The sequence below is a fragment of the Hibiscus syriacus genome, unplaced genomic scaffold (genome assembly GCF_006381635.1).
Source record: "Hibiscus syriacus cultivar Baekdansim isolate YM2019G1 unplaced genomic scaffold, ASM638163v2 tig00019141_pilon, whole genome shotgun sequence".
In the NCBI taxonomy this organism is placed as follows: Eukaryota; Viridiplantae; Streptophyta; class Magnoliopsida; order Malvales; family Malvaceae; genus Hibiscus; species Hibiscus syriacus.
In genome coordinates, this window is record NW_024062465.1 from 117,375 (window position 1) to 141,252 (window position 23,878).

General features: G+C 31.9%; 1 protein-coding gene across 1 annotated transcript; it reads right to left on the reverse strand.

The window, feature by feature from the left end:
- Window positions 1-6,024: 6,024 nt before the first annotated feature.
- LOC120209548 lies at window positions 6,025-9,883 on the reverse strand. Its single transcript, XM_039208528.1, has 10 exons — window positions 9,495-9,883; window positions 9,356-9,423; window positions 8,841-8,911; window positions 8,376-8,645; window positions 7,936-8,096; window positions 7,786-7,841; window positions 7,574-7,626; window positions 7,362-7,488; window positions 6,566-6,663; window positions 6,025-6,313 (listed from the first exon to the last, which is right to left on the reverse strand). Exons 1-10 carry the CDS (start codon window positions 9,794-9,796, stop codon window positions 6,242-6,244), a joined length of 1,278 nt encoding a protein of 425 aa, XP_039064459.1. The 5' UTR covers window positions 9,797-9,883; the 3' UTR covers window positions 6,025-6,241.
- Window positions 9,884-23,878: the final 13,995 nt, after the last annotated feature.

A 23,878-nucleotide genomic window follows, 5' to 3' on the forward strand; every position in this document is an offset into this window, starting at 1 on the left:
ATTAAAAGTTACAAAATGGTCACTCGACTATTCATTATATTCCAAACTCATCCTTTCAGTTAAAAAATTGACGGCATGAGCTAGATGTTAACCTACTGCTTGAGATATGAAAAATTTAATCTCATATTCTCAAACGGCTATTATATCTTAGATAGTATGTTAACATCTAACTCAGACTGCCATTAATTTTAACAGAAATTAACGAGTTTGGAATATAATGAATAATTAAGTGACTATTTTGTAACTTTTAATAGTCAAGAGATTCAACAAAGTAACTCCCTATAGTCGGAGGACAATTTTGTAACTTTTAACAGTCGAGAGACTCAACAAAGCAACTTCCTATAATCGGAGGATCAATTTGTAACTTTTAACAGTCGAAAGACTCAACAAAGCAACTTCGGGTCTATTTTATAATTTTTAATCGTCGAGTGGCTCAAAAAAATTATAATTGGGGGACCATTTATGTACTTTACTGTAAAAAATTTAATTGTCATTTAAAAATCGATGTGTATTACGTAATAATATAATGTGACATAAAGGTCCTCGAAATCATTTAAAAAAAAGGCAATGAATCATTTAAAAATCGATGTGTATTACGTTTTGGACAAGTCCAATATGCCATTCTCATCACAAGTGTTTCCAAATTGATGCAGAAACCAGATGCAAAGGGCAAGCATGGAACATATATTTCCGAACCGAAGCAATGAATCATTTAAAAATCGATGTGCATACGTGCTTTACCTTGAGGCCTTTACACCTCTGGTTTCTAGTAGTTGATGGCTTTATCATGATGAACCCTCGAATATATTTCCGAACCGAAGCAAGAAACAAGGCTTAATCTGTCCGAATATGAGGAGAAAAAGTCGGATGGAAATATTTGTGCAAAGAAACGGTAAGAACAGAAGATGGTGGTGGAGAAGATGGTTAGCGCAAAGGCTTATGAAATGAAACAAAGAGGGAGAAAGGGATAGATGAGGAGTGAATGCGAGAAAAACACTGAAGAAATGTCGGCATAAATAAAATAAGACACTTGGCAAATGGCAATTGTCTTTATTACATTAATGTGTGTGGTTCATTACGTTTACAAGTATGCGTATTCAACTACATAAAGGCTTAGGTCCACACAACGTAAAATCACATTTCACAATCGCTTCATCGAGATGAAAGGTTGTTTAACACATTATATATGAATTGATATTTATTTTATTGATGTGTATAATTTTATTTACTATTAATAAATTAGATAATAATATTATTATGAAATTTTAAAATTAATTTCTTTGAATTTATTATTGATGAAGTGCTATCGTATGATTTACTGACGATGTATAAACATACACCGTCAATATATCCAATATTCACCCATTATATATTAATCATATCATTTGATTTGATTTTTATTCAAATTTAAGGTTTTATTATTTTGTTGATAGAGTTGTTAGAGTTTGACAATAAAGATAAAAGTTTAATATAATTGAGAAAAGTAAAAAAAAAAAAGTCCAATTTGATTGAAAGTAGGAACCTTATTTTCTTTGACGATAATTAATATTAGAACACATATTTTGAGATTTCTATTAAATAAGTTTCTTTGTATACAAATAACTATTCATACAAATAAATACTTTAGATTAGAGTTAGAAGTCAAGTTGTTTCTACAAACATTATTGTATTACTCTTTTTCACATATTGAATTTGTTTCCTCTTATGCCCGTGTTTTTTTTATAGGATTTTCTAGACCAAATTCTACATGACATATTGAAGGAAAAGAGCGTCGTTGCATCATGGTTGAAGCTAGAACAAATATGCATGTCAAAAAGTCTAACTAGTAAGTTAAATGTGAAGCAATATCTTTATTTTTATTGTTCGGTTGAAGGCATATCTTTGATAGATCATTTAACTGTATTTAAAGAAATTGTCTCAGATTGAGAGATCGTGGAGATTAGGTCGAAATCCAAGAGCACAGAAAAAACCTATTATTATTACAAGAAAAAGAGGCATATTAAGTATAAGTGATATATGTTGCGTAATAAAAACAATAAGATGATACAAATCGCATGAGAAAATAACAAAAAAAATACAATAAAATTGATATAGTTAAAAAGACTACGATGATAGTAAATTTCTAATTACATTTTTAGTAAAGACTTTATAACAGACCGAGTAAATTCTTTATTACGGTAACAGTTTCATGAGTTCCATTCGAAATTGTATACAACGTGTAAAATAATGTTTACAGACGATATATTTCAAAAAATTAACGTTTCTCGTAAGGTCTCATGTATTCGTAAGGTCCCGTTTGGTTCACGGTATAATTTATTCCCAAGAGGAATGTTTTTTTCCCAAAAAAATATACCCATATTTGGATGACAACATTACCAAATGCCAGGAATGAATTAATATCAACAGTGATTTTCCCCCTATTTTCCCGGTAATATCTATCCCCATCTCCTCAGGTATTTTATTATTCTCGTCCCCATTGTCTAAAATAACCTTCTTACCACTTTGTTCTGGCTATGGGGATTCATCCCCTTCTTCCCACGCAACGTTTGCTTATCCCCATGGTTTCCCTTCACTGACTCCCTCCTCCGCAAATTCGTATGTTTCCCCTTTCATTTTTCCTTTATTCAAATTTCATTTATTGTTTTATAATCTAATAATTTTTTTTTATTTCTCCTTACTTTTTGTCTCTTCCTTTTTTCCCTTTCATTTTTATTCAATCTCGTATATGTATACGAAATCATTATGAAATTGTTGTTCTTTATTTTTTCTGTAAATGATTTGATATTTTTTATTTTATTCGTCTTTTCGATTAAATTGTTGATTTAGTTCTTTGATCTCATACTCTAAAGTTGAAATTATCTATGTGAATTTTGCATTGAATGAATCTATGTTGTAGTTTTTAGATTGATTTGAACACTGAATTTGATTATTCATTTTGTGTGCAGGAATCGTTTCCAAGTCTTACTTTACGAGCCGAAACGTGGGTATATTTTTATTTGGGTTTTTTTTTTCAAGCTGAAATGTGGAATTGAAAAGCTGGGACTTTCGGTGATTGAGGTTGGTCTCTATTATATTGTTATTGAACTAAATAATTTCTTTGGCTAGGAATTGGATTTTTCTGTACAGCTTTATTTGAAATTTTAGGTTGTATCTGCTGTTTTAGAATGCTTTTATTGAGCTGAATTCTTTGGGTTCATATGAATTATGTGGATTATTCGAAGCTTTGCATTGTATGCTTTGAATAAATTGATGATGTTTTCGTTGTTACGATTACTCTTGTCTTAAAAATTGGATAGAATGATAAATTTAAGAGTTGCATTTAGAATGCTTTGTTTATGAGTTGCATTTAGAATGCTTTGTCTAGCCTTGGAACTGTTTTTGTCTAGCAAAATTGCCAGTGTTTGATCTTGATATATACTTATTTTATGCGCTAATTCTTGCTCTAATTTAATGGCATCTTGTTGCCAGTGCTATAATGCCATATATATGTATGTTGAATAGTTGGAGTGATTACAATTTAGAAGTTAGTATATGTTCTGAATTTTTTCTTAGTCAATTAACAACACATATAGACACTATATAATTGTAACGGTTCGAATTCTGATTTTTTTGAGAAAATAATATTATCTTTTACCCAGCCATATGCATATATATTCTCATCAAGAGTGGTTTTACGTGGACAAACCCTATTAAATCTGCTCCTGGCTAACAAATTTGTTGTTTTCCTATTGGAAAATAAGAGCAGGCATTTTTTGAATCTCATACTGCTGAGAACACCAACCTATATTACTTAAGTTGAGGCGGAAGTGTAGTATACATTATTGTTACTACCTAAATCATACTATTAAGTGTCTGTGTACGCAGGGCAGTATGCATAAGACCTAACTTATTGCTCATGTAAACAACTTTGAAATGATTATAGACTTTTTATTGGACAATTCCAAGTTGGAAGAAATAGGGCATATTTTTCCTGGACAGAAATTGGGCATCAATGAACCTAGAGAGTTATATCATGAAGCCACCATAGTTCAAAAGTGACCCTGTAACATGCAATCTCTAAATAAGAGGATTCATCGCTGTGAGTAGTATCCTTGTTAGAGTATCCTTGGGCATGAAAAAAAAAAGATGTTTTACTTGTACTCTCTAAATGTATATCCTTTGTATTTCTTAGACAACTTAATATAATTTGCTTAATCATAATGGCTTTTGCTCATGATAATATTACTGGCCCGTCTGATTCAATTCGTCTGCTGTCCCCCTACCTGTTATGTTGTTGAGACTGTTATTTTTTTATTACTTCTGCTGGTCTTAATGAACCATGCCCTTTTTTGTTATCTGCCTCTTGAATTTGACTGATGGTTCCTTATGTTGCAATGTTGTGTTATAAATGTCAATAGCTCATTCATATTGTATGAACGGTTCCCTTGTCCCCAAGAGCTGGCTAAATAGTGTTCATTTATTGCTTTGTAATGTCAAGTGTGGATAGAAAATGCTGCTCATGCTAGCTTTAATGTCATTTCCCGGTGAAAAACTTTTCAACTTGTTTTTCAGACTGTTTGCGTCTCTCTGCATCTCTTCTCATTAATGGACTAATGACACAGGATTTCCATTATATTTCGACTACTTGTTTTTGCCGGAAAACGTCAGTTTTTATCTTATCTGAACAAACTCAAACTTCTCTTTATTGAAACAGGTAAGGCAATGGATTGTCGATGCTATTTTCAATAGTCGAGATATTCGACGGAAACAATTTGCTAAGCTTTTAACCGCTTTTTTTGAACCAATCTAGCGAAAAGATCCGTCGCGCTGCACTGCCGTCCAGACGATGTTGGAATGGGAGGTTGCTAATGAAGAATAGATTTTGTGTTTTCTTTCACTTATTCAGGCATTGTTTTTCTGGATGTAAAACTTTAGGACAAAGTGAGCTTCCTTTATGTTCATGCAACACATGTATACGTGTTTAAAATTCGATCAACGTATTTTAACTATGCTCTACATTAAATCAAAGTTAATATTTAATATTCAAGCTAACAAAATGACCTAATTGAAATGGTGTTGATAGTTTTAAGACAATTAAAATATTTTAAAATCCAGAGATGAATTTAAAATATAAGACATAGTTTCAGGACTTCATGGTTTATAGAAAACGATATAAGAACCAAAGATGTATGGTTATCTCATCTGTTAACTTTGTCTTCATTCATGATGGAAACAAGTAGCCTCCTTGAACGCATTAGCCTCCAAAGATCGAAGCTTTTTGTCATCAACACACTACCCCAGTGAGAAAATCTCTAAAAAAAATCATAAACACAGTAATATTTTTAATATTTTTTACCATAAATTATGTAAAATTTAATATTAATTAAAATTAAAATAATACATAATATAATTAAATACTCAAGTAATATATTATCAACATATAGAATTTTTATATAAATAATTTTTATTTAAATATTTAAAATTTTACTTGTTAAAAATATAGAACAAAAACAATTTGATAAAATATACATTCTAGTAATCTTTTATTCTTTCAACCAAACATGATAATCTTACATTCGTGTCAAACCAACCAAACACAATAATGCAACATTCCTTGTAATCCTATTCTCTGGTAATCTTTTACTCCCACTGGTAATCTTTTATTCCCATTAGTAATCTTACATTCCGTGAACCAAACGCATCCTAATAATCAGATGCTATTACGATATTTAATTTTAAAAGTTAGTATATTTTGGTAGAAAAATAAAAAGCCGATAATATGAGACAGATTTTCCTTCTTTTAATTACCAATAAAATTGTATAAAAATATAAAATAATTCTGACACTGATAGTTTCTCCATTAAAGCCCAACACAACCGACAAGACGTTCTAGTCTTTCTAACTGTAAACAACTCTGTGTCATACCAAAAGTCCAATGCCCACATACGTGGAGTCATCTTATTTTCTAACTGAAAATAAACCAGGTTGAGCCTTTCAACTATCTAATAGTTACAACATTTTGAACACATTTATATGGCAGCTACGACAATGGAATACCTATAAATATATGCCAATAGTAAATTTACATGTACATGTTCTAAATCATGACATAATGGGTATTCGACCTGCTTCTGCTTTGCATTAATGGCTACCACCACTTTAATACAAGGCCAATTGAACTAAAAAAATTCATACGTCCCAACCTCACGCCCACAGTTTTAATAATTTTATAGTACAGTAATAAACAACGAATCCGGACCTCTTATAAGAGAAAATTGTCAATCATGTGTTGGACTACGTCAGCTCCATCCGAATAAGACCAGTAGTTTTTAACCTGAAAAAAAGCATAAGGTGATAAAATAGTACCACTTAGGTAGCGGCATCTATCAGAGTTACTATTTTATATCTAGATTAGAAAGAAAAAGAAAACACCCTTAAAATACTATGAAAAATGATATTTAAAAGATTAAGAAAAAGGAATTGAATTGATCCGAACCGAATGAAACTCGACTCGGGTCAACCAGTTAGGTTGTCAACCAAATCAGATTCTATTCACAAGGCAATGAGTTTGTAAAGAATGACTTGCCTGAATGGTACTATGTGCAAGAAGTCTTTGTCGGCTTCCTTTGAAGTAAACATCAACCCGTTCCCAGCTGAGTTTTGTTAAACCTTTGAGCATTGCCTCTGTAATATTGATAAACACAAGTGAAATTGAGCCCACCGGATAATAACTAGTTATTCAACTAGTATCCTCAATATGTAGCATTAAATATGTAATGGATGAGTTAAAAATAATGTCATCAGTCATCAAGAGAAAATTTCATCTTATTCCATGAACAAAATGATTGTGTGCCCCAATGATAAACGATAAACCAAATCACGGTAAAAGAAAACACATTCATATATTTGACAATTTAGCAATAATCTTATAGGTGATCCACTGCACAAGAGAAAGTACAGAGTAATCATTGTCAAACACCCTGAAAAGCTATGGCATTCCGACTCTTCATTTTTCACAAGACACTCATTTCTGACACACTTTCAGATATTGAAAATTGTATGATGATATCATGATTGAATTTTCTAATCCTAATTCAAACTGAATAGAGTGGTATATTAAGTGAATGACATCCTAGCCCATTGTTTATGGACTTAAGAGTTAATGCCATTCTAGCTACATCTTCATTGATTATTCCAGATGCATTGCTGAGTGAAATTGGGAAAAGGAAATGGAAGATGCCGACAATTCTATTAAAGCTCTCCATGACAATTAAGAAAATATACCAGACCAATTCTAGGAAAGTGAAAGATGCCAATAACCGAAAATAACAAAGGTAATGGAAGTACATTAAAGGATTTGATTACTAATTTAAAAGATAAACCTTCCATGTTTATTTTCTCATCTCCTTTGATTTTGGCTTCAGAAGGGACTTCATCAAGTGCAGCTGTTTTTGCTGCCTCTAAATTAATGATGTGTGGGTATCTGTCACCTCTTGGAAGATGTTTAATCTGATGTGAACGGAAATTCAAATTGGCATTAGGTTCATAGCCGATGATACAATTAAAAGCCTCCACGAATATGTTTGATGGTTACCTTTGGAAGCTCATTTCGTCGCCGCAAGGAAGAGGTACTCCACCCAACAATATCTAAGAAAACATGTCAAATTCTTAAACAGAGGGAAAAGTTTCAATGTGAAATAATCATGTCCTAGAGCCTAAAACATCTAGTTAAACCATTAAATCTTCTCTGAAGAATTAGTGATGCAGAGAAAACATAACAGCAGAATCAACTGAAATAAAGGATACGGTCAAAATCTGCATTTGCATATGCAACACGACGCCTGAAGGACTGCAGAGCAGTGCTGCAGTTCAAAGAAAAGATAAAACTGTAAGCCTGTAATTTACCATCTAATTTCACATGCTTTAAACTAACAAAGGAACCTTACAAAAACTCACATAAATTTAAGATCTTCACAATCACTGACCATCTGGAAAAGAAGTGGTGGTTTTCCATTCTTTCCATCCTTCAAAAACAAATGTTTTCCAGTTCTGCCAAACAACCATGATGTTCGAGCAGCAAGTTTTTCAAGTGCACGGGAGCCACCGAACAATGGAACCTGAATAATGCAAAGCCACAACAGGAAAATATTATCAGCCTGTATAGTAGAGAGCAAATGATAACAACATACACTGTTGTTTACTCAACGGTCAATGACTTAATTGTTCAATGTTTATACCCGCACAAAAAATGAATCAGTAGTCTGCATCGGAACTTATTTCAAGACTTCACTCAACTTGAAAATTATGCATTTTATCATCAAATAGCGTGGAAATGAAATCTATCTTATAATTTTCGAAGAAACTATTAATTACATAGGCTCAGATGGATGAACTACCTGTTTATGCCACAGAGAACCAAGGTGTGGACTTGCAAAAGTAATGAAATTCATGGGCTCTAGTCCAGCAATTTTGCAATTTGATTGCCCTTCGGGGCATGAATCTCCCAAATGGTCAGTTCCATAATCTCCATTTGTTTGAGAAATTTCTTGAGTTTGTTCTCGTTCATAAAGCCGTGCAATGGCGTACCTTGCTATAAGGCCACCTAATGAATGACCAACAAATGAAATCTTCTGAACACTTGGGTGATGGCTTATGACATTTTTTACCTGAAAAAAGATACAACAGCCTCAAATCTGAATTAAAATTAATGGTAAAAAAGGATGTGCAGACAATATCAAACTGGAGAACTGTAACTATATCCTAACTGTAGGCAGCAGCTTGTAAAATGATAAATAATCTGAGTTGCAATCATGGATAATGAGATAGCTTTGGTACATAAAAAGAACTCATAGCACACATACCTCCTCTGCTAATCTGTCTCCCATTACATCGACACCATCAAATGTCAATGTTGAAGAATTGCGCTCACTGCCTGCATTGCACATTAAGTCATTAACCATTCAGTAATTATTTTCATCATGAAAGATGAAACCCATCAACAATATAATTATCACAAATATTAATTTAATGAATGGTAATGATCTTGCGCTCAATTCTCTATCATCTAGAAAGATATTAAATATGAAAATAACACCGCTTAAGGAATTAACAATCAAAATTTGAATCTTGTGGAACAGTCATTAGTTACACCTATCTACTTATAACTTCTAATAGATCTAAAGCCTAAGCTCAGGTTAAATTTATTCAAATTTGCATTGGAGTGAGTTGTATTGGGGAAGAATCACGAAACAGGTAAAAAAATTTAATTTTTTCAGAAGAAAAAGGAGACATAATTACATCATTGATTTGATATTAACTATCGTTTAGCATACACAGGTTAAAAAGTAAAAAAAGAACGGAGTATCGAGGAACTCACAGTGAACAATAACATCCCCGGGATACTTCTTCAAAAACTGTTTTGCCGCAAATCTCCAATTCTGAGCACTGCACAAATATCAATCAAGCACTTTCAAACATACATAATAATAACAGAAACGATTAAAACCGATATTAACCTGCCAATGATGCCATTAACCATAATAACCAGATGAGTAGGATCGTTAACCCCTCCCGGAAACTGCACTTCCATATCGACACCTCCGTTTTCAATAGATTCCGTTCTCAAGCATCCGAATCTCGGCAAAATCAACGATCTTCTCTTCTTTTTATTCTTCTTCATCTTATTTTTCTCCTCCTGCTGCTTCTGATGATGATTCATGACCTTATCAGTATTATTCTCGTTTGTAACCCTGATCTCTTCTGCATCATCAACTTCCTTCTCCGGCACTCCTCTAGAATCTCCCTCCATATCCGCCATTGAAGCTAAAACAGAGCTCAGGTAATAAGAAAAATCTAAGGTAACTGTATTAGGCGAGATTTTCGTCCAGACTGTTGGATTATTAAGAGAAACTGGATGAGTCAAACTACCAAGGCAAAGACCGCAAGGGAAATGAAGATTAGACCCGTTTTTGTAGTTACGGGTTTGATACCTAAATGGGGCGACCCGGTGATCCTCTTTCTCGTTTTTTAAGTTATTGCCCTTTACTTTTCCGTTTAATTACGGGATGATTTGTTTTCATTGGGCTACTAAGTTGATGGCACAGTTGGCATTTTGCAATTTAGTTTATACTTGGTAAATGGATTGGTTCTGCGATGGTTTTTCTTCTAGAAAGAGACAGAGAATGACAGAGTTAATTCTTTGGAATATCTTCTTTAATAATTTGTGTATTTATTTATATAAACTTTATCACATTAATAATTTGTGTTATAAAATTATAATAATTTTTTATGTTTATTTTCTTTATAGAAGCGACTAGTTTTATTAAAAATAAAAAAATATTTATATTACAATAAAGGTTAATAACTATTATCGTAAATTAAACATATAATAAGAATATTTTTCTATAATTATTAACACAAAAAAACTAACAAATTAAGATCACACAAGGAAAAAGTTAAAAACTTAACCAAATAAACTAGAATAAAATGTATATACGAACAGATCGAACCGCATCTGTAAACGAATCACAAAAGAGGATTAAGCTATTGAAAGATAATTAATAAACCGTAAATTAGAGTCGAGCGATATGAAAAAATATTCACGAATGCAAATCGCATATATAAATTCAATATGTGGATTCAAATGAGGAAATATCAACATGATAACAAAAAATGGTCATTTTAATCTTGTGGTGATGTCAAATTCAACCCTGAAAAAAAGATAAACAAAAACAACTACCAAATGACAAAAAAATATATCACAAAAATAGAGAAAATGACAATATAAACAGAGAAAAACATGTCATAAAGATAGAATTATTAAAAAAGTAAAAACAATAAAAGTAATAAAAATACATTATAATAAAATAAAAATCAAGAATATCATCGATCGATCGACGATTAATACTAAAATTAATATTTCCATTGATTATAAAGATGAAACAATAAAAGTAACAAACAGTGGTTAAGGAAACTATCATATACAAAACTAGTACAAAATTTATTTATTGTAAATTTACGTTTGCTGAATTTTTCAAATAATGCATTGGAAAAGAATTGCTCGAATAATGTCCAGAAGTCGCATGGCCCTCCCTGTAACATCCTCAATACCGGGTTAGTGACCAAATTGAAATATTTCAGAATTTGTTGGTCAAAGTAAAATAGTTGAATAGTTCAATGATTTATTTGGGAATATTTCCTGAACGTTTTTAGTCATTATCAAAGGAATTAAAGGGCAAAATGGTCATTTGGCAAGAAAGATATTTTTCTCCCTTTTATATGAATGAATCACGTGGAGTGGGGGAGTTATCTACAAACTCTTCTCCATTCTTCTTCCTCCTCCCGTAAAGGCTCCAAGGCAAAGGTGAGTTTTCTGATTAATCAATTATTTGTTGATTTTATGAGTTAGTTTTGATCATTAGATGATAACTAAGCTTAAGGAAAGCTTAAGTTATCTTAAAATCAAAAGATGAAGAAGTTATGAAAGATTAAAGAGAAGGAGTTTCTAAATTAATTTCCGGAAAAGAGTTTATAAGTTGAATTTGAAGTTAAATTTGACTTGTCATCAGTTTAATTAAGAGATATGAAGTGATAGAATTGAAATTAGAACATATTGAAAATTGGGTATGATTCTTGAAGTTCATAAAGAGGAGAGGATTTTGAGGTTTAAGATGAGATAAATGTATATAAATGAGTTAAGCATGTATAGTAAGTTAAGAATATGAAAGGGATGAAATATGACGTATTCAAGTTGAATTGAGGAATTTTCGTGTTTAAAATGTGATTTCTGGGCTTGAACGAAAAATTTCAGATTATGCAGAGGGAACAGATACCCTCTGGGGGTTATCGATTCCCCCTAAAGGAAAATTGGAATTTTGGTTCATTAAATAGCTTAAGTATTAACATCAAGTTTAAGGTTTAGGCTTCTGATAATTGTTTTAAAAATTATATTTATGTAGATATTGAGCCTAAACAAGTTCCGGAACAATAAAAGAATTAGGATTGAATCAAAGCAATGCTAAGGTGAGTTCCAGATTATGATTCTTATGAGTGCATTTTAGTTTATAGGATTATAAGGAATTAGACTTGTGATAAGTCTATTTCCAATAGTTATAGTGTATGGAATATTGATTATAAGGATGTGAATGACATGAAATGTATGTATACTTGATTATATGAACTGATATATGCTTATATGTGCTATGTGATTTATGTGATATGCCATATGTGAAAATAAAATATGAACTATAGGAAAGGATTATATGAGTATGTAAAAAAAATGATTCAAAGTATATGTGACATATATATATATGAACATAGGTAGACAAGATATGACATACGTATATGAATAAATGAGAAATGATATAACCATATGAAATGATCTACATGATTACATGTAATACGTGATTACATGTACTTGTGATACATGTTAAATGATATGAGATAGATGTTTACACATACATATGGTATCTGACAGAAGAGAAAGAACAAGTGATATGAAATGAACAAATGACAATACCCATATTATATGATACGAGAGCTACAGGTATAGTTGGCATGCCAAGAGTCGAGGGTTTCATAGGTCCTTCGGGATAATACAGTGGTCCTTCGGGATAAATTTTCATATGCCACTCAGTGGGACTTATACGAGCTGTGGTGACAGCATTAGTGCACAACTTCAATGTACTCACATACCTTCAGTTCTCAACAGTGTATATGGGCTAATAAAGAGATTTAATAAGTATACTGAATATGATATGTATATGTGATTGGTTATATGGAATAAATCACAGGATTTATGTAATGGTGTATTGCTTGGTTAATGCATGATATGTTATGTATAAGGGTGTTAAATTATAAGAATTAATGATAATGAATGTGAAATGTTAAACGTATTGAAAATGATATATATATATATATATAATATTTTATATTTTTTATATTAATTATTAAAATAAAATTTGGTTGATTTATTGATAAATTTCTCAATGTAGGGAGCTACCAAAGAAAGTGACAAAAGTGGCACGACGATTTTGGATGACTTTATTTGACTTAATATTACATATACATCTTCGTTGTATGATTTGAATATCAGAACAAGTTTGTATTTAATTATGTATGTGTTTTATTTTGGAGTTTAGATAATTATTTAGAATTGGATTTGAATTTGTGATTGTAGTTTGAATTGTAAATCATGTAAGCTAATTTTCCAGTTTTTGTGATCGTTTTTTCTATTTTTTTATGAAAACTACGACTACTAGGTTTTTCTCGGGATTGGGTCGGATTCGGGTACAATATTTTGGGTCAGGTTCGGGGACGGGGCAAAAAAAATCCCCGATGGGGCGCCTCGATAAAAAACCTAACGGGGAACGGGGCAGGGACGAGGATTCATTTTGGGGATGGGGATTTTATTTCAGGGACGGGAGAGCAAAACCCATCCCGTTGCCATTCCTAAACATGACATATCATTCAAAGGAATTGATCCTTAAATAACTGGTCATTTAGAAGGTTCTTGAAAAATAATGCCACAATAATGCCTTTCGCAGGGATCAGTTGGAGTTCTAAGATGCTCTACGTAGATCGAGCAGCGTCAAGAGGGAATCCACCTACCAAGGAGACGAGCCAAACATCTGCCTGTTGAGGTAACAAGTTGGACTCGAGACGATTCAATGCTGAAGCCAACAGTTGCAGATGATGAGCCAGCTCGAGACTTCTAAAAGTATGAGATGAAGTAGAAGCTTTGAAGACGATGCAGTACCCAGATGCTTGTAGGAGCTAGACAACTTACAGGTGGACCAGATTTTCATTCCCCAATGTACCGAGACATTGTCAGTTTTTCAGGAATTGTTCTAGGAAAAATTATTTTGAAATCAATTCCTTGCTGCATTTGTAACTCGCATTTTGCACACTCGTTTTGCATTTACATGTGCATATTTGTATTAGTATATACACATTGTGCATTACATGGTATGCATTGCATCTCAACATGTGCACTAATCACAGATCCCGAGAGTAACTCACGGATAATCTTGTGATAAAAGTTTTGAGTCACCCTTTCGTACCAAAAAAAAGAATTGAAAGCTATGGACGTGATGTTAGCACTGTCTGAAGTCCAAGGCACATCACTGATAACTGTGGGGGCATTGAAGCGCAAGGTCCAAGATCTGATTGATTCAGAGGCATTGACATTCAATGTGTAATGGGGCCTTCTGATCAAGAATCGGCTGGGGCATCCATCAAGAGTTTCGTTGCATTCTCACGCATATCATCTTGTTTGAACTTGTTTTTCTTTTTCCTGAGTTTAAATGTTTGTAAGTCACTTAACGTTCGAACATTTTCAATAAAATACTTCATTCTTAGGAAATGAACAATGGGCAAAATTTAATCTTGAAATTCCTTGAATATCATCTTAGTTAAAAGCTTTTTAATAATTGAGGTTGTAAATCTTTGAAAAATGACAAGATTAAACCCTAGCAAAACAAGGACCTCTTGATCCTAATCTAAATATGCACCAAAATACATACCCTTCTCTTGAAGGGACCGAGCTAATTTTCTCTTTACATGAAGAAGCAATCAAAGGACTTGGCATTCATATATGTGTCAGGAGTGGACAAAATTGAGCATCTGGCACATGAAATAGCAAAGCTCATTAGTTTCTACTTCCGTTAATGACGTTCAATGATGATCATGATCTTCTTAGATGGAATGGTCGAGTAGGTTAATATAGTTTAGGTCAGTTGCTTGGAAATTGAACTCTAACGATGAGATTTGCTGACCTACAACGAACACCGGGACTATAACAGGTTATCCTTGACAAGCTTAAAAAATAGAATCTGCATACCCAGATATATATATATATATATATATATATATATACAATAAAACTGAGCTTTTGCGCTAAAGCAATTGGTTGTAGAGGAAACTCGAAAGCCCTGACTTTATGAATAGATTGCATTCAAACCATGACATTGATCAGATACTTGGCAGTTCGGTGTTTGCTCCACCTTGATTGTCAAGTCAAAGACTTTGTGACGACATGAATCCTTAAGCTAGCCGAACAAAGGCAATTATAATATATAAATACAATAAAGCTAACTTCAGCTAGACAAACAATGGAAAATTAAATCTTTTTACTAAATAAGGAGTGTCGGTGAATATGGACTAAGGGAGTTGAGGAAAGTTTGTTATAGTCGAACTCATACGAGCACTCAGAAATCTCATTTTTAGACCGATATTTCTACACTACCTGGGCTAGAGGAGCCTACGAAGCTTGAACAAATGGAAGATTTCAGAGAATTGAAACAAAAATGTTCTAAAGAGTCTAGTAATTTACTATGCTAGTTGCGACATTTTGTCCTCCTTCGATCAAAATGCCAAGCTAAGAAAGAGGGGCATGCCATGATCTTCACGATGACTAAATTGATGAAATAAACCTTAGAATTTAGGTAGCCAACCTCAAAACCAACCTTTCGATCTTGGTGTTTATCAAAGATTTGCAGCTATCAAAGATTAAAAGAGCAGTTGATTCTTTTGATATCCGATGAACTCCTGTTTTATGATTTGTTTCAATTGTTCAAACTTAGAATGAGGCAATATTTTTTCAAAATTCTTTTTGATATTTTTTAAAATTTTGAAAATTCAAAAGAAGAAAAACATTTTCAAACAAGATACGTTCTCTGGAAGTATCTTGGAATTCAATGAATATCCCTCCAAAGCTCAAGATCGAAGCTGGGGCAAGGGAAGCCAAAGGTTTTGGGAGAAATTTTGATGGGGCAAGGAAAACAAATTGTCTCGGGTCGAGGTTTGCAAGAGTACACCCTGGTGGAAAGGAAGATAAACTAGGATCAATGATAGAATGAAGGTTGCTCACATAACCATTCCCCTCACAGATCAACACATACATACATTGACACATAATTGACACATGAAATTTGCATCTTTGTATTCATCATCATGTGCATTAAAGACATTTTAGGTACCTCTCGTTTGTATCTGTCTGTTTCGGTCATGAAATGAAATGAAATAGGGAAACAACATCGTTCTGGGGGATCCATTCCCGTGTTTTCTAGCTATTATGGGATAATTGCATCATAGGTCCCTCACGTTTGTATCTGTCTATTTGGGTCATGAAATGAAATGGATTATTGTTTTGTACCCCTTTTATTTTGCATGTGTTTTATTTGAGCCATTATATTGTCATAATATTAGTTGTTTTGGTTTATTTACATGTTAGGTCCTCAGTAGAGATTATTACTTCTGATTTATCCATATTATTTTACGCATGTTCATTTTGGTCACTGTAAACTATGTATTTTTTATTATTTCAAATTTTGGCATGTAATTTTGGATATTTATATTTTGGTCATAAATATAGGGTTTATTACATATTTAGTGCTTGTGAAGGGTGATTCTTATATTGTGTGCTATGATATTTATTTAATTTGTTTTTGAGATATTAAATTTTCATTTTTATTATTTAGTCCTTTTATATTTAACTAATTGGATTTCAATTAAAATTTTTATTTGTTTATATGTCTATTTATTACATTGGTGCATGTAAAATTTTAATGGTTGTTTGATATTTTAAAAATACACTATTATTTTATATTTGTATTCGTTTAATTTAGTTAGCCTTTTGAAATTCGTTTGTGGATTAAGATCTCAATTTTTTATTGGCATTTCACCTTAGACTCAATTAGAGAACATTTCGATTCGAGTTTTCGCAAAAGGTTCGATTACTAGTATCGGTTGTTCGAATCCAAAGTTGTTAATAAATAATTATTTAAAGAAAATTTTGTTTATTTTAATCCCTTCTTTTAATGGTTAATTAACAATTATTAGAAACTTGATTTATTAACTAGTCCTTAATCTTAGGCCTTTTTTAATTTGGTCCTCTTTTTTGCTCGAGGTTCCATTTTGGATATTTGAATATTTCAGTAATTTATTAAAATCAAATAGGGTTAATATTAGAGCCTACATGTTTTAGGTTTAGTCCCCTATGATCCTTAATTTTCATAATTTGACACCTTAAGTTAGAAAAAACCTTAATTTACTTTTAATTTAATTAGGATGAATAAAATTTTGTCTAATTGCATTTTATTTTTAATCCTAAGGTAGTGTTCACTTATTAGGAAATTAATGATATATCTCCTTCCAGTATGCTCAGGGGGTGAATATTATTGATTCCCGAGATAGGTCGACATCCTTTTCAAAGACTGCATCATGATTTTCTAAAAACGAGGTAATGTTCGGTTATTAGGCACAATAGTTGAGCCTCCGCGTTTATGCTAGGGGTGAATGTTATCGGTCTCAATAAACGAATACACTTTTCAACTTTTACATTCATAATGATTTTTTAAATTAAATAAAGATCGAACTCAAAATTTTCGATTTTAAATATAGGGTAACCAACTAGGTACCAATTTTTGGGCGCTTGTGGGGGTGTTAATCCTTCCCCACGCTTAACTGACTCCCGAACCCAATTTTTGGATTTTTCTCAGACCCCAAAACTCGATATTTTGATATTTTATTAAAATCACCCGTTTTTATGGTATCCCAATTACACCTTAAATGATTGGTTATGACTCCTCACATTTCGAAACCCTTTTCAAAGAGAAAACCCCTGAGTCGGTATTGGTCTTTTCCAGACCCGGGCGAAAAACGATGTCGATAATGACATATTAACGTAGATTGGTAAAAAAGAAATTCCATGTTGCTGTTGTCTCTCCTTCAATTATGGAGAATGCAATTGGGAAGATATTTCATTCACCATCTTGTGCAACTGCCATAAAAATACATGTTTATTTTGACTATACAACCACGTACCATCTACTTGGACCATACATTTGCAAAATGGAAATCCTTCTATGCATGACTTGAATGCCCAAAAGAGTATATTAAATATTTTCTTCCCTTGAACAATTTGACCTTCTTCGTCATATGCAGGCATGCTTTGAGACTTCACTATGGTTCCAGGGAATCACTTCATTGCTTGTAACAAGTGTGGTAGCTCATTGTATGATAGATTCAATCTCCATATGTCAGCTTCTTTGCCTTCATTTTCGCATTCCAAACTTTGTATTTTACTAGGTATCCAAATTGGCTTCGAATAGATGTAGCTAACACTGAACAAGAGATCATTGGATTATTCTCAACCAACACCTTCACATATTCGCATATTACATCAGATTCCAATAGTCAGTGGTCTTGTTCGATTGAGTTTCGCAAACATATGTGAGGACCATTGTACCTTGTGATGACCCAAGAATCGTGCCTCTAAATTTTGGACACTATGATCTTCCACTTGCACTATGGGTCATATTTAATACACTTCGCATATATGGTTTTTTGGTTGGACTCTACAACATGGACATCAACATGGTTTTGATGAAATACTCTTTAATCGCCAGTGTATCTTCATCTTTTCCTCTAAATTGCATCCCAAACAAAAATTCACTAGAATTTTTGAATGATTCATCCATGTGGTATGGATGTATATGTGGCTTGTTTGGGAATTCTGGTGCCTTCATTGCTTCATGATTTATCTCGTACATGTGAAGGGTAGGTTGATACGGTGTCAAAACTTCATCATGGCCAGGCTAGGTGCACCATCATAGCCAAAGTTATAATTGTCGGCCAAAATAAGTTCATCAGTTTCTTCATCTTCGCTGGAATCATCATGGATTTCTCCCTATCGATTTTCAGCATCAACATCAACAGTCAATTTCAAATTATATGTGTTTCTCTCCTCGTACTCTGCTGCTGCGGATGTTCCACCGACTTCATTCCACTTTCCAATAGCGCCATCAAATTGTTTATCGATATGTATGTCAAGTCCTCAAACTCACTTCCGAAAGCCATTTGAGATGAATTTTAAACCACATTTTCTTGATGACCTAAGAACGTCATATATATAAACGCATATCAGCAAATAACTCAATAACTAAAATAATTGTTGATTCATGTAATCCAATCATGGTTCCAATATCATCATCATCTTCAACTGGTACTACAACATATCTAATTGGATTGGGACATACCATGAACTTATACTTCAAACCATCAATTGTAGCTCCAATTTTCCTTTCTATCCTCTGCTTCATTTCTACAAATGTGATGTCCCTTTTGACCATCATATTTATAGGTCTTTCAGACTGAAAAACAACTTCGACCTCATTTTTCTTAATATGTCCATTATAATAGATAATCGTGAAAAAGTTGTTGCTCATTTTCTCTACAAATTTAAAATTTGTATTTAGAATAAAAAATTATGGTACACTATGATCATAAATCGTAAAAATGATATTATACAATATAAAAATAATATTAACATAACAACAATTGTAAAATTAACAAATATTTATAAAAATAATATTAACATAATAATCAATAGTAAATACCTCAAATAAAATTTCTTCAAACTTAATTCATCTTCGTTCTGCAAAAAAAAATTAACAAACTATTAGATTAATTTCTAACAGAAATTTAAACCAATTTACCATATAATACAAACTCAAATTAGAATAACGAAAGAAAAAACACACCAAAATTTCTGAAATGCTCTCTCTGTTAATCTTCTTTGCAATTGCTTTTGCTCCCTCTATCAATTTTCTAAATTGCAATTGCCTCAATTTCATTCATACATATATATAGTTGAAAGAAATTTTTTAATGTTCAACTTGTTATTACAGGGTATGGGTTAAGATAGGATAGGGGTATGTGTTAAGTTTTTATCATTCGAATGCCAGCTACGTACCAACCTGCACCTAAGTAAGTGGCATGCCACGCGACTTTACCAGCCACGCGAGAGGGAGACGCATGAGACTTTGGCGGCCACGCGAGGGGAACCCCGGGAGACACATATGAGAGATGCATGGCAAGCCATGAGACTCCTCCCCCCGGCCACGCATGGCTTCCCCTGGCCATGCATAGAAAGCCATGTGTCTTTGGCCAAAACCCATCGACGCCAATGTGTCTTCGAGGGGTCTTGCCTGAAACGCTATAGCGGCATCGCGACTTTGGGGTACACTATAGCATTCACTCTGTTCCAAGAAATAATTTCTACACTGCATTATTTGAGCAATTTTTTCCCAATGTATTATTTGAAAAATTCAGTCTTTTTTTTAAAGTTAATAGATTCCTTAAAATAATAATTAATTTTTATATATTTTTATCGTATTTTCTTTTATATTATGAAATATTTTATTTTAATATTTCATCACTATAATACTAAATAATAAAAGTCTGTATTACTCATTATTACTTTCTCTTTTAAAAATTGTTAGAAATACGCTAATAAAGTTACTTCAGTAGTTAAAGAGATGGTTGTAATCTTTAAATGTCCCAAGTTCGAGCGTAAGAAGCTACAAATGTGTTTAAACTTTCATTATCAGATGGTTGAAAATCTTTAGAACAAATACTACATTATAATCATTTTAGATTAATAAAAAATGTGAGAGATGTATAGTCATTATTTTTATATTTTAAAATCTTTTTCATTTATGCAAAATTAATATATTGATCATTCTTATAGATAATTTGTCTTTTCCAAAGTATGGGACATAATATATTCAAACATAATTTTTTAGATGACATACATTTAATTATATATAATTATGAACCCTATGCTATTAATTATTTTCCAAATATCGTACTATATACTATATTTTAACTTTAAATTAGGTTGGGTACCAAATTTGGAACTAGTATAATATGACATTCACATTATATTTTTTCCAATCAAATGATAAACATATGTTCTATTTTCTTTTAACAAATAAAAGGGAGGGTTTTTTCTTCTTCTTACGCGGCTTCCCCTTTATATTTTGTATGATCGACGGTGACATCAACTTTAATACTGATTATCGATTGTTGGTATTTCTTATATTTTATTTAATTTTATATTATATCATTATTTTTCTTTTGATTCTTAGTTTTTAATAACTTTGTCTTTGTGACACTTTTTTTTTTGCTTTTATGACATATTTTTTGTCATTCTTTTCATTTTTATATTTTCTCAAAGTTGGATTTGATAATATCTCGACTGATCAAGATGACGCTTGTTTATTATCCTGATGATATTTTCTGCTTCGGATCATCATATTAGATTGAGATAGTTAGTTGCGTTCGTGGATAGTTTCTCATACCGCTCGACTCTGATATCCATCTTATCAATGATCTTTCAGTAGTTTTTATTCTCTTTTGTGGTTTGTTTGTCGATGCAATAAGATCTATTCGTATTTATCTTTATTCTAGTATATTGGTTGGGTTTTTACCATTTTCCTTATATGATCCTTGTATGATCTCAAGTGACTAATTTCATGTGTTAATAGTTATAGGAAAATATCCTAATTATCTATTTAATTTTTTGTTATGATTGTAAACATTCATTATAATTTTAAACGTTTTTCTTTTAATAAAACCGGCAGCTTCTATTCAAAAAATAAATAAAAGGAACTTTCTATCATGAAAACGTGTTTAAGACAAAAGTGGAAGGTGTCATTGAAGGGTTTATGTGCGTATTTTATTGCATAATGTCAAAAAAGCCTCCGACATTTGTCAAGATGGTAATTTTAGTCCGTATTTTTTTTGGGAGTATTTTGATTATTATATTATTTTAGGACAAAAAGGCTTATAGTGTTTGACTAAATAGTCACTTTGATCCTTATTTTTTATGGAGCAATTTTGGCCCCAATATTTCTTTTTTGGATTAAAAGGTCACTATTTTAGAGTGTTAACTATTTGCTAACTAATAATTAAAAAAAATTATTTGTTAACTAATAAATTCCATCTACGAAGGGAATTTTTTGCCCTTTTTGTCTCAAATTAAAACATTAGGGCCAAAATACTTCAAAAAAAGAATAAAAACCAAAATTATCATTTTAATAAATGTTGGAGGTTTGTTTTGATATTATACCTATTTTTATTTGTATCTTACATGTTTATATTAAAGTACATATTTGATGTTTGTATTTGTTGTATCTTTAAAATTTAAATTTGGATTCTTTATTAGAAATATAATATATTTTATCAATGAGTTAGTTCAAGTGGTAAGCAGTTTGATATCACTTAAATAGGTCTCGAGTTCGAATTCTTGTGTATGCAAAAAATCTCTGCTTAGAGACTCAACATCACAGTTAGGTATGTGACTCGAATCGGCCTGAATTAGTCAAAGCAAAATATTAGGAATCGGGAGGGAAAAAAAGGAATATAATATTTTTCCTACTACATCGATCACTTATTAATAATCTGAATGAGAATGGATTGAATATCTATAGCTTTTTAAACATCTAAATTTGGATATACAAATATGTCTAATATTATCTGAATTTGAATTAAATATTATTATATGTCAGATTATCGAAACAGTAAAAAATTATAATTTACAATTATATGTAAAATATTTGAATTTTAACAAATTTAAAGATTAAAAGTTGAATAAGTAAAGTTTGAATTTTTTTATTAATCTAGGATGCTTATAATATAATATAACATTTATTATGAAATTTCTTATGCTCAAACCTGGGATCTCTAGAGATAATAATCATCCATTCAACCATTGAGATAGTTTGATTGCATTGAATCCTTTTAAAAACAAGTTTATGCCCTATTTTAACATGAAATCCAAGTTCTATAGATATTCGTATTTACATAAATAATTTAAATTAGATCAATAAAATTATAAAAATTTGTTTTATATCAACGAATTATACTGTCGTTAACAAGCGATTATATTTGTCTAATTTAAATATGTCGGCATTCGTATATTATTTCAAAATTTAAAATTTAATTTATATTTTAACTATTTGTATATGATAATTAAAAAATGTATCTTTAATCCTTCATATTTATAGTTTTTATCGATTTCTACCCTTAATCTTTAAAATTATATATATTTTAAAAAATATATATTCAATGAAAAATATTGAAATTGAAAAAGAATAATTAAAAAATATTAAAATGAAAATTTTATTTTAATTTTTATTGAATCTGAAGTCGTGTTTTCCTTTAAATTAATGGATAAAAACGAAAGAAAATCAACGAACATGTTCATCATATTTCCCCTTCAATGAATCTATAATCTCTAGTAGCCTAAACTCTAAACACGATAAATGAAGTAAAGTCTATGGCTCTTAGAATTCAAGATATCTACAACTCCTCCAACCTTTGGTTTTGGTCAATGGCTCTTAAAATCTATATTCTCTAGTATGCTTATCGCAAGTCAAATCAGTGACATTTTCATTGCGTTAAGGTTTAATCGGTTGAATTGTGTTGAGATTAAAGAATCCATTATGAATTGTAGTAGTAAAGATAAAATGGGTTTTGATCGTCGTAAGTTTATCAAAATTATACACAAGTTATTCAGGGGATTCGATTTCCCACATCAGTGTCGTGTACCTAACAAAAAGGTTAGGACTACCATGCCTCGTTTAGGTAGGGAAGATGGGTGTGATTTGCCATGCTAAAGGAGGGCGAATGGTTAAATATCCCAGATATTAATTCGATTCGAAATGTTTTTAGGTATTGTTTGGAGGGAATAGTATGAACGGATTGAGAATAGAGGATTTTTGAGCGGGGATGAGTGTACGCACTATAGGCAATCTTGGGCGTACAGGGGTGTAGATAATCTAGCAAGAGTAGTACTTGGGGGTCGACGAGGTAGAGGATACATTGTTATCCTTCTATAATTGCTCTTATGGGCCATAGACGAATACGAGAGTATCTCGGAGGAGTTATTGCGATTTGAGAATGTTTCGGAATGAAGAGATGGACATAATATCTGAAGGTTCATTTAGCAGTGAGGTCGTTGTGGGTGAGGGTGGCAGGATAGGTGCGCACCCTCACCGAACAAGGTGGGCTCTTCTTCAATATCTTCAAGTTAAGCTTGCTCAGACGGTGAGGA

What these genes read in the sequence shown, in the direction of transcription:
- LOC120209548 (XM_039208528.1), bottom strand. Translation starts at nt 9,796, where the DNA reads ATGGCGGATATGGAGGGAGATTCTAGAGGAGTGCCGGAGAAGGAAGTT. An exon ending in GAGACAGATTAGCAGAGGAG is followed by an intron (nt 8,646 to 8,840) that starts GTATGTGTGCTA and finishes ATCTTTTTTCAG; the next exon opens with GTAAAAAATGTCATAAGCCA. An exon ending in TTGCACATAGTACCATTCAG is followed by an intron (nt 6,314 to 6,565) that starts GCAAGTCATTCT and finishes GCTTTTTTTCAG; the next exon opens with GTTAAAAACTACTGGTCTTA.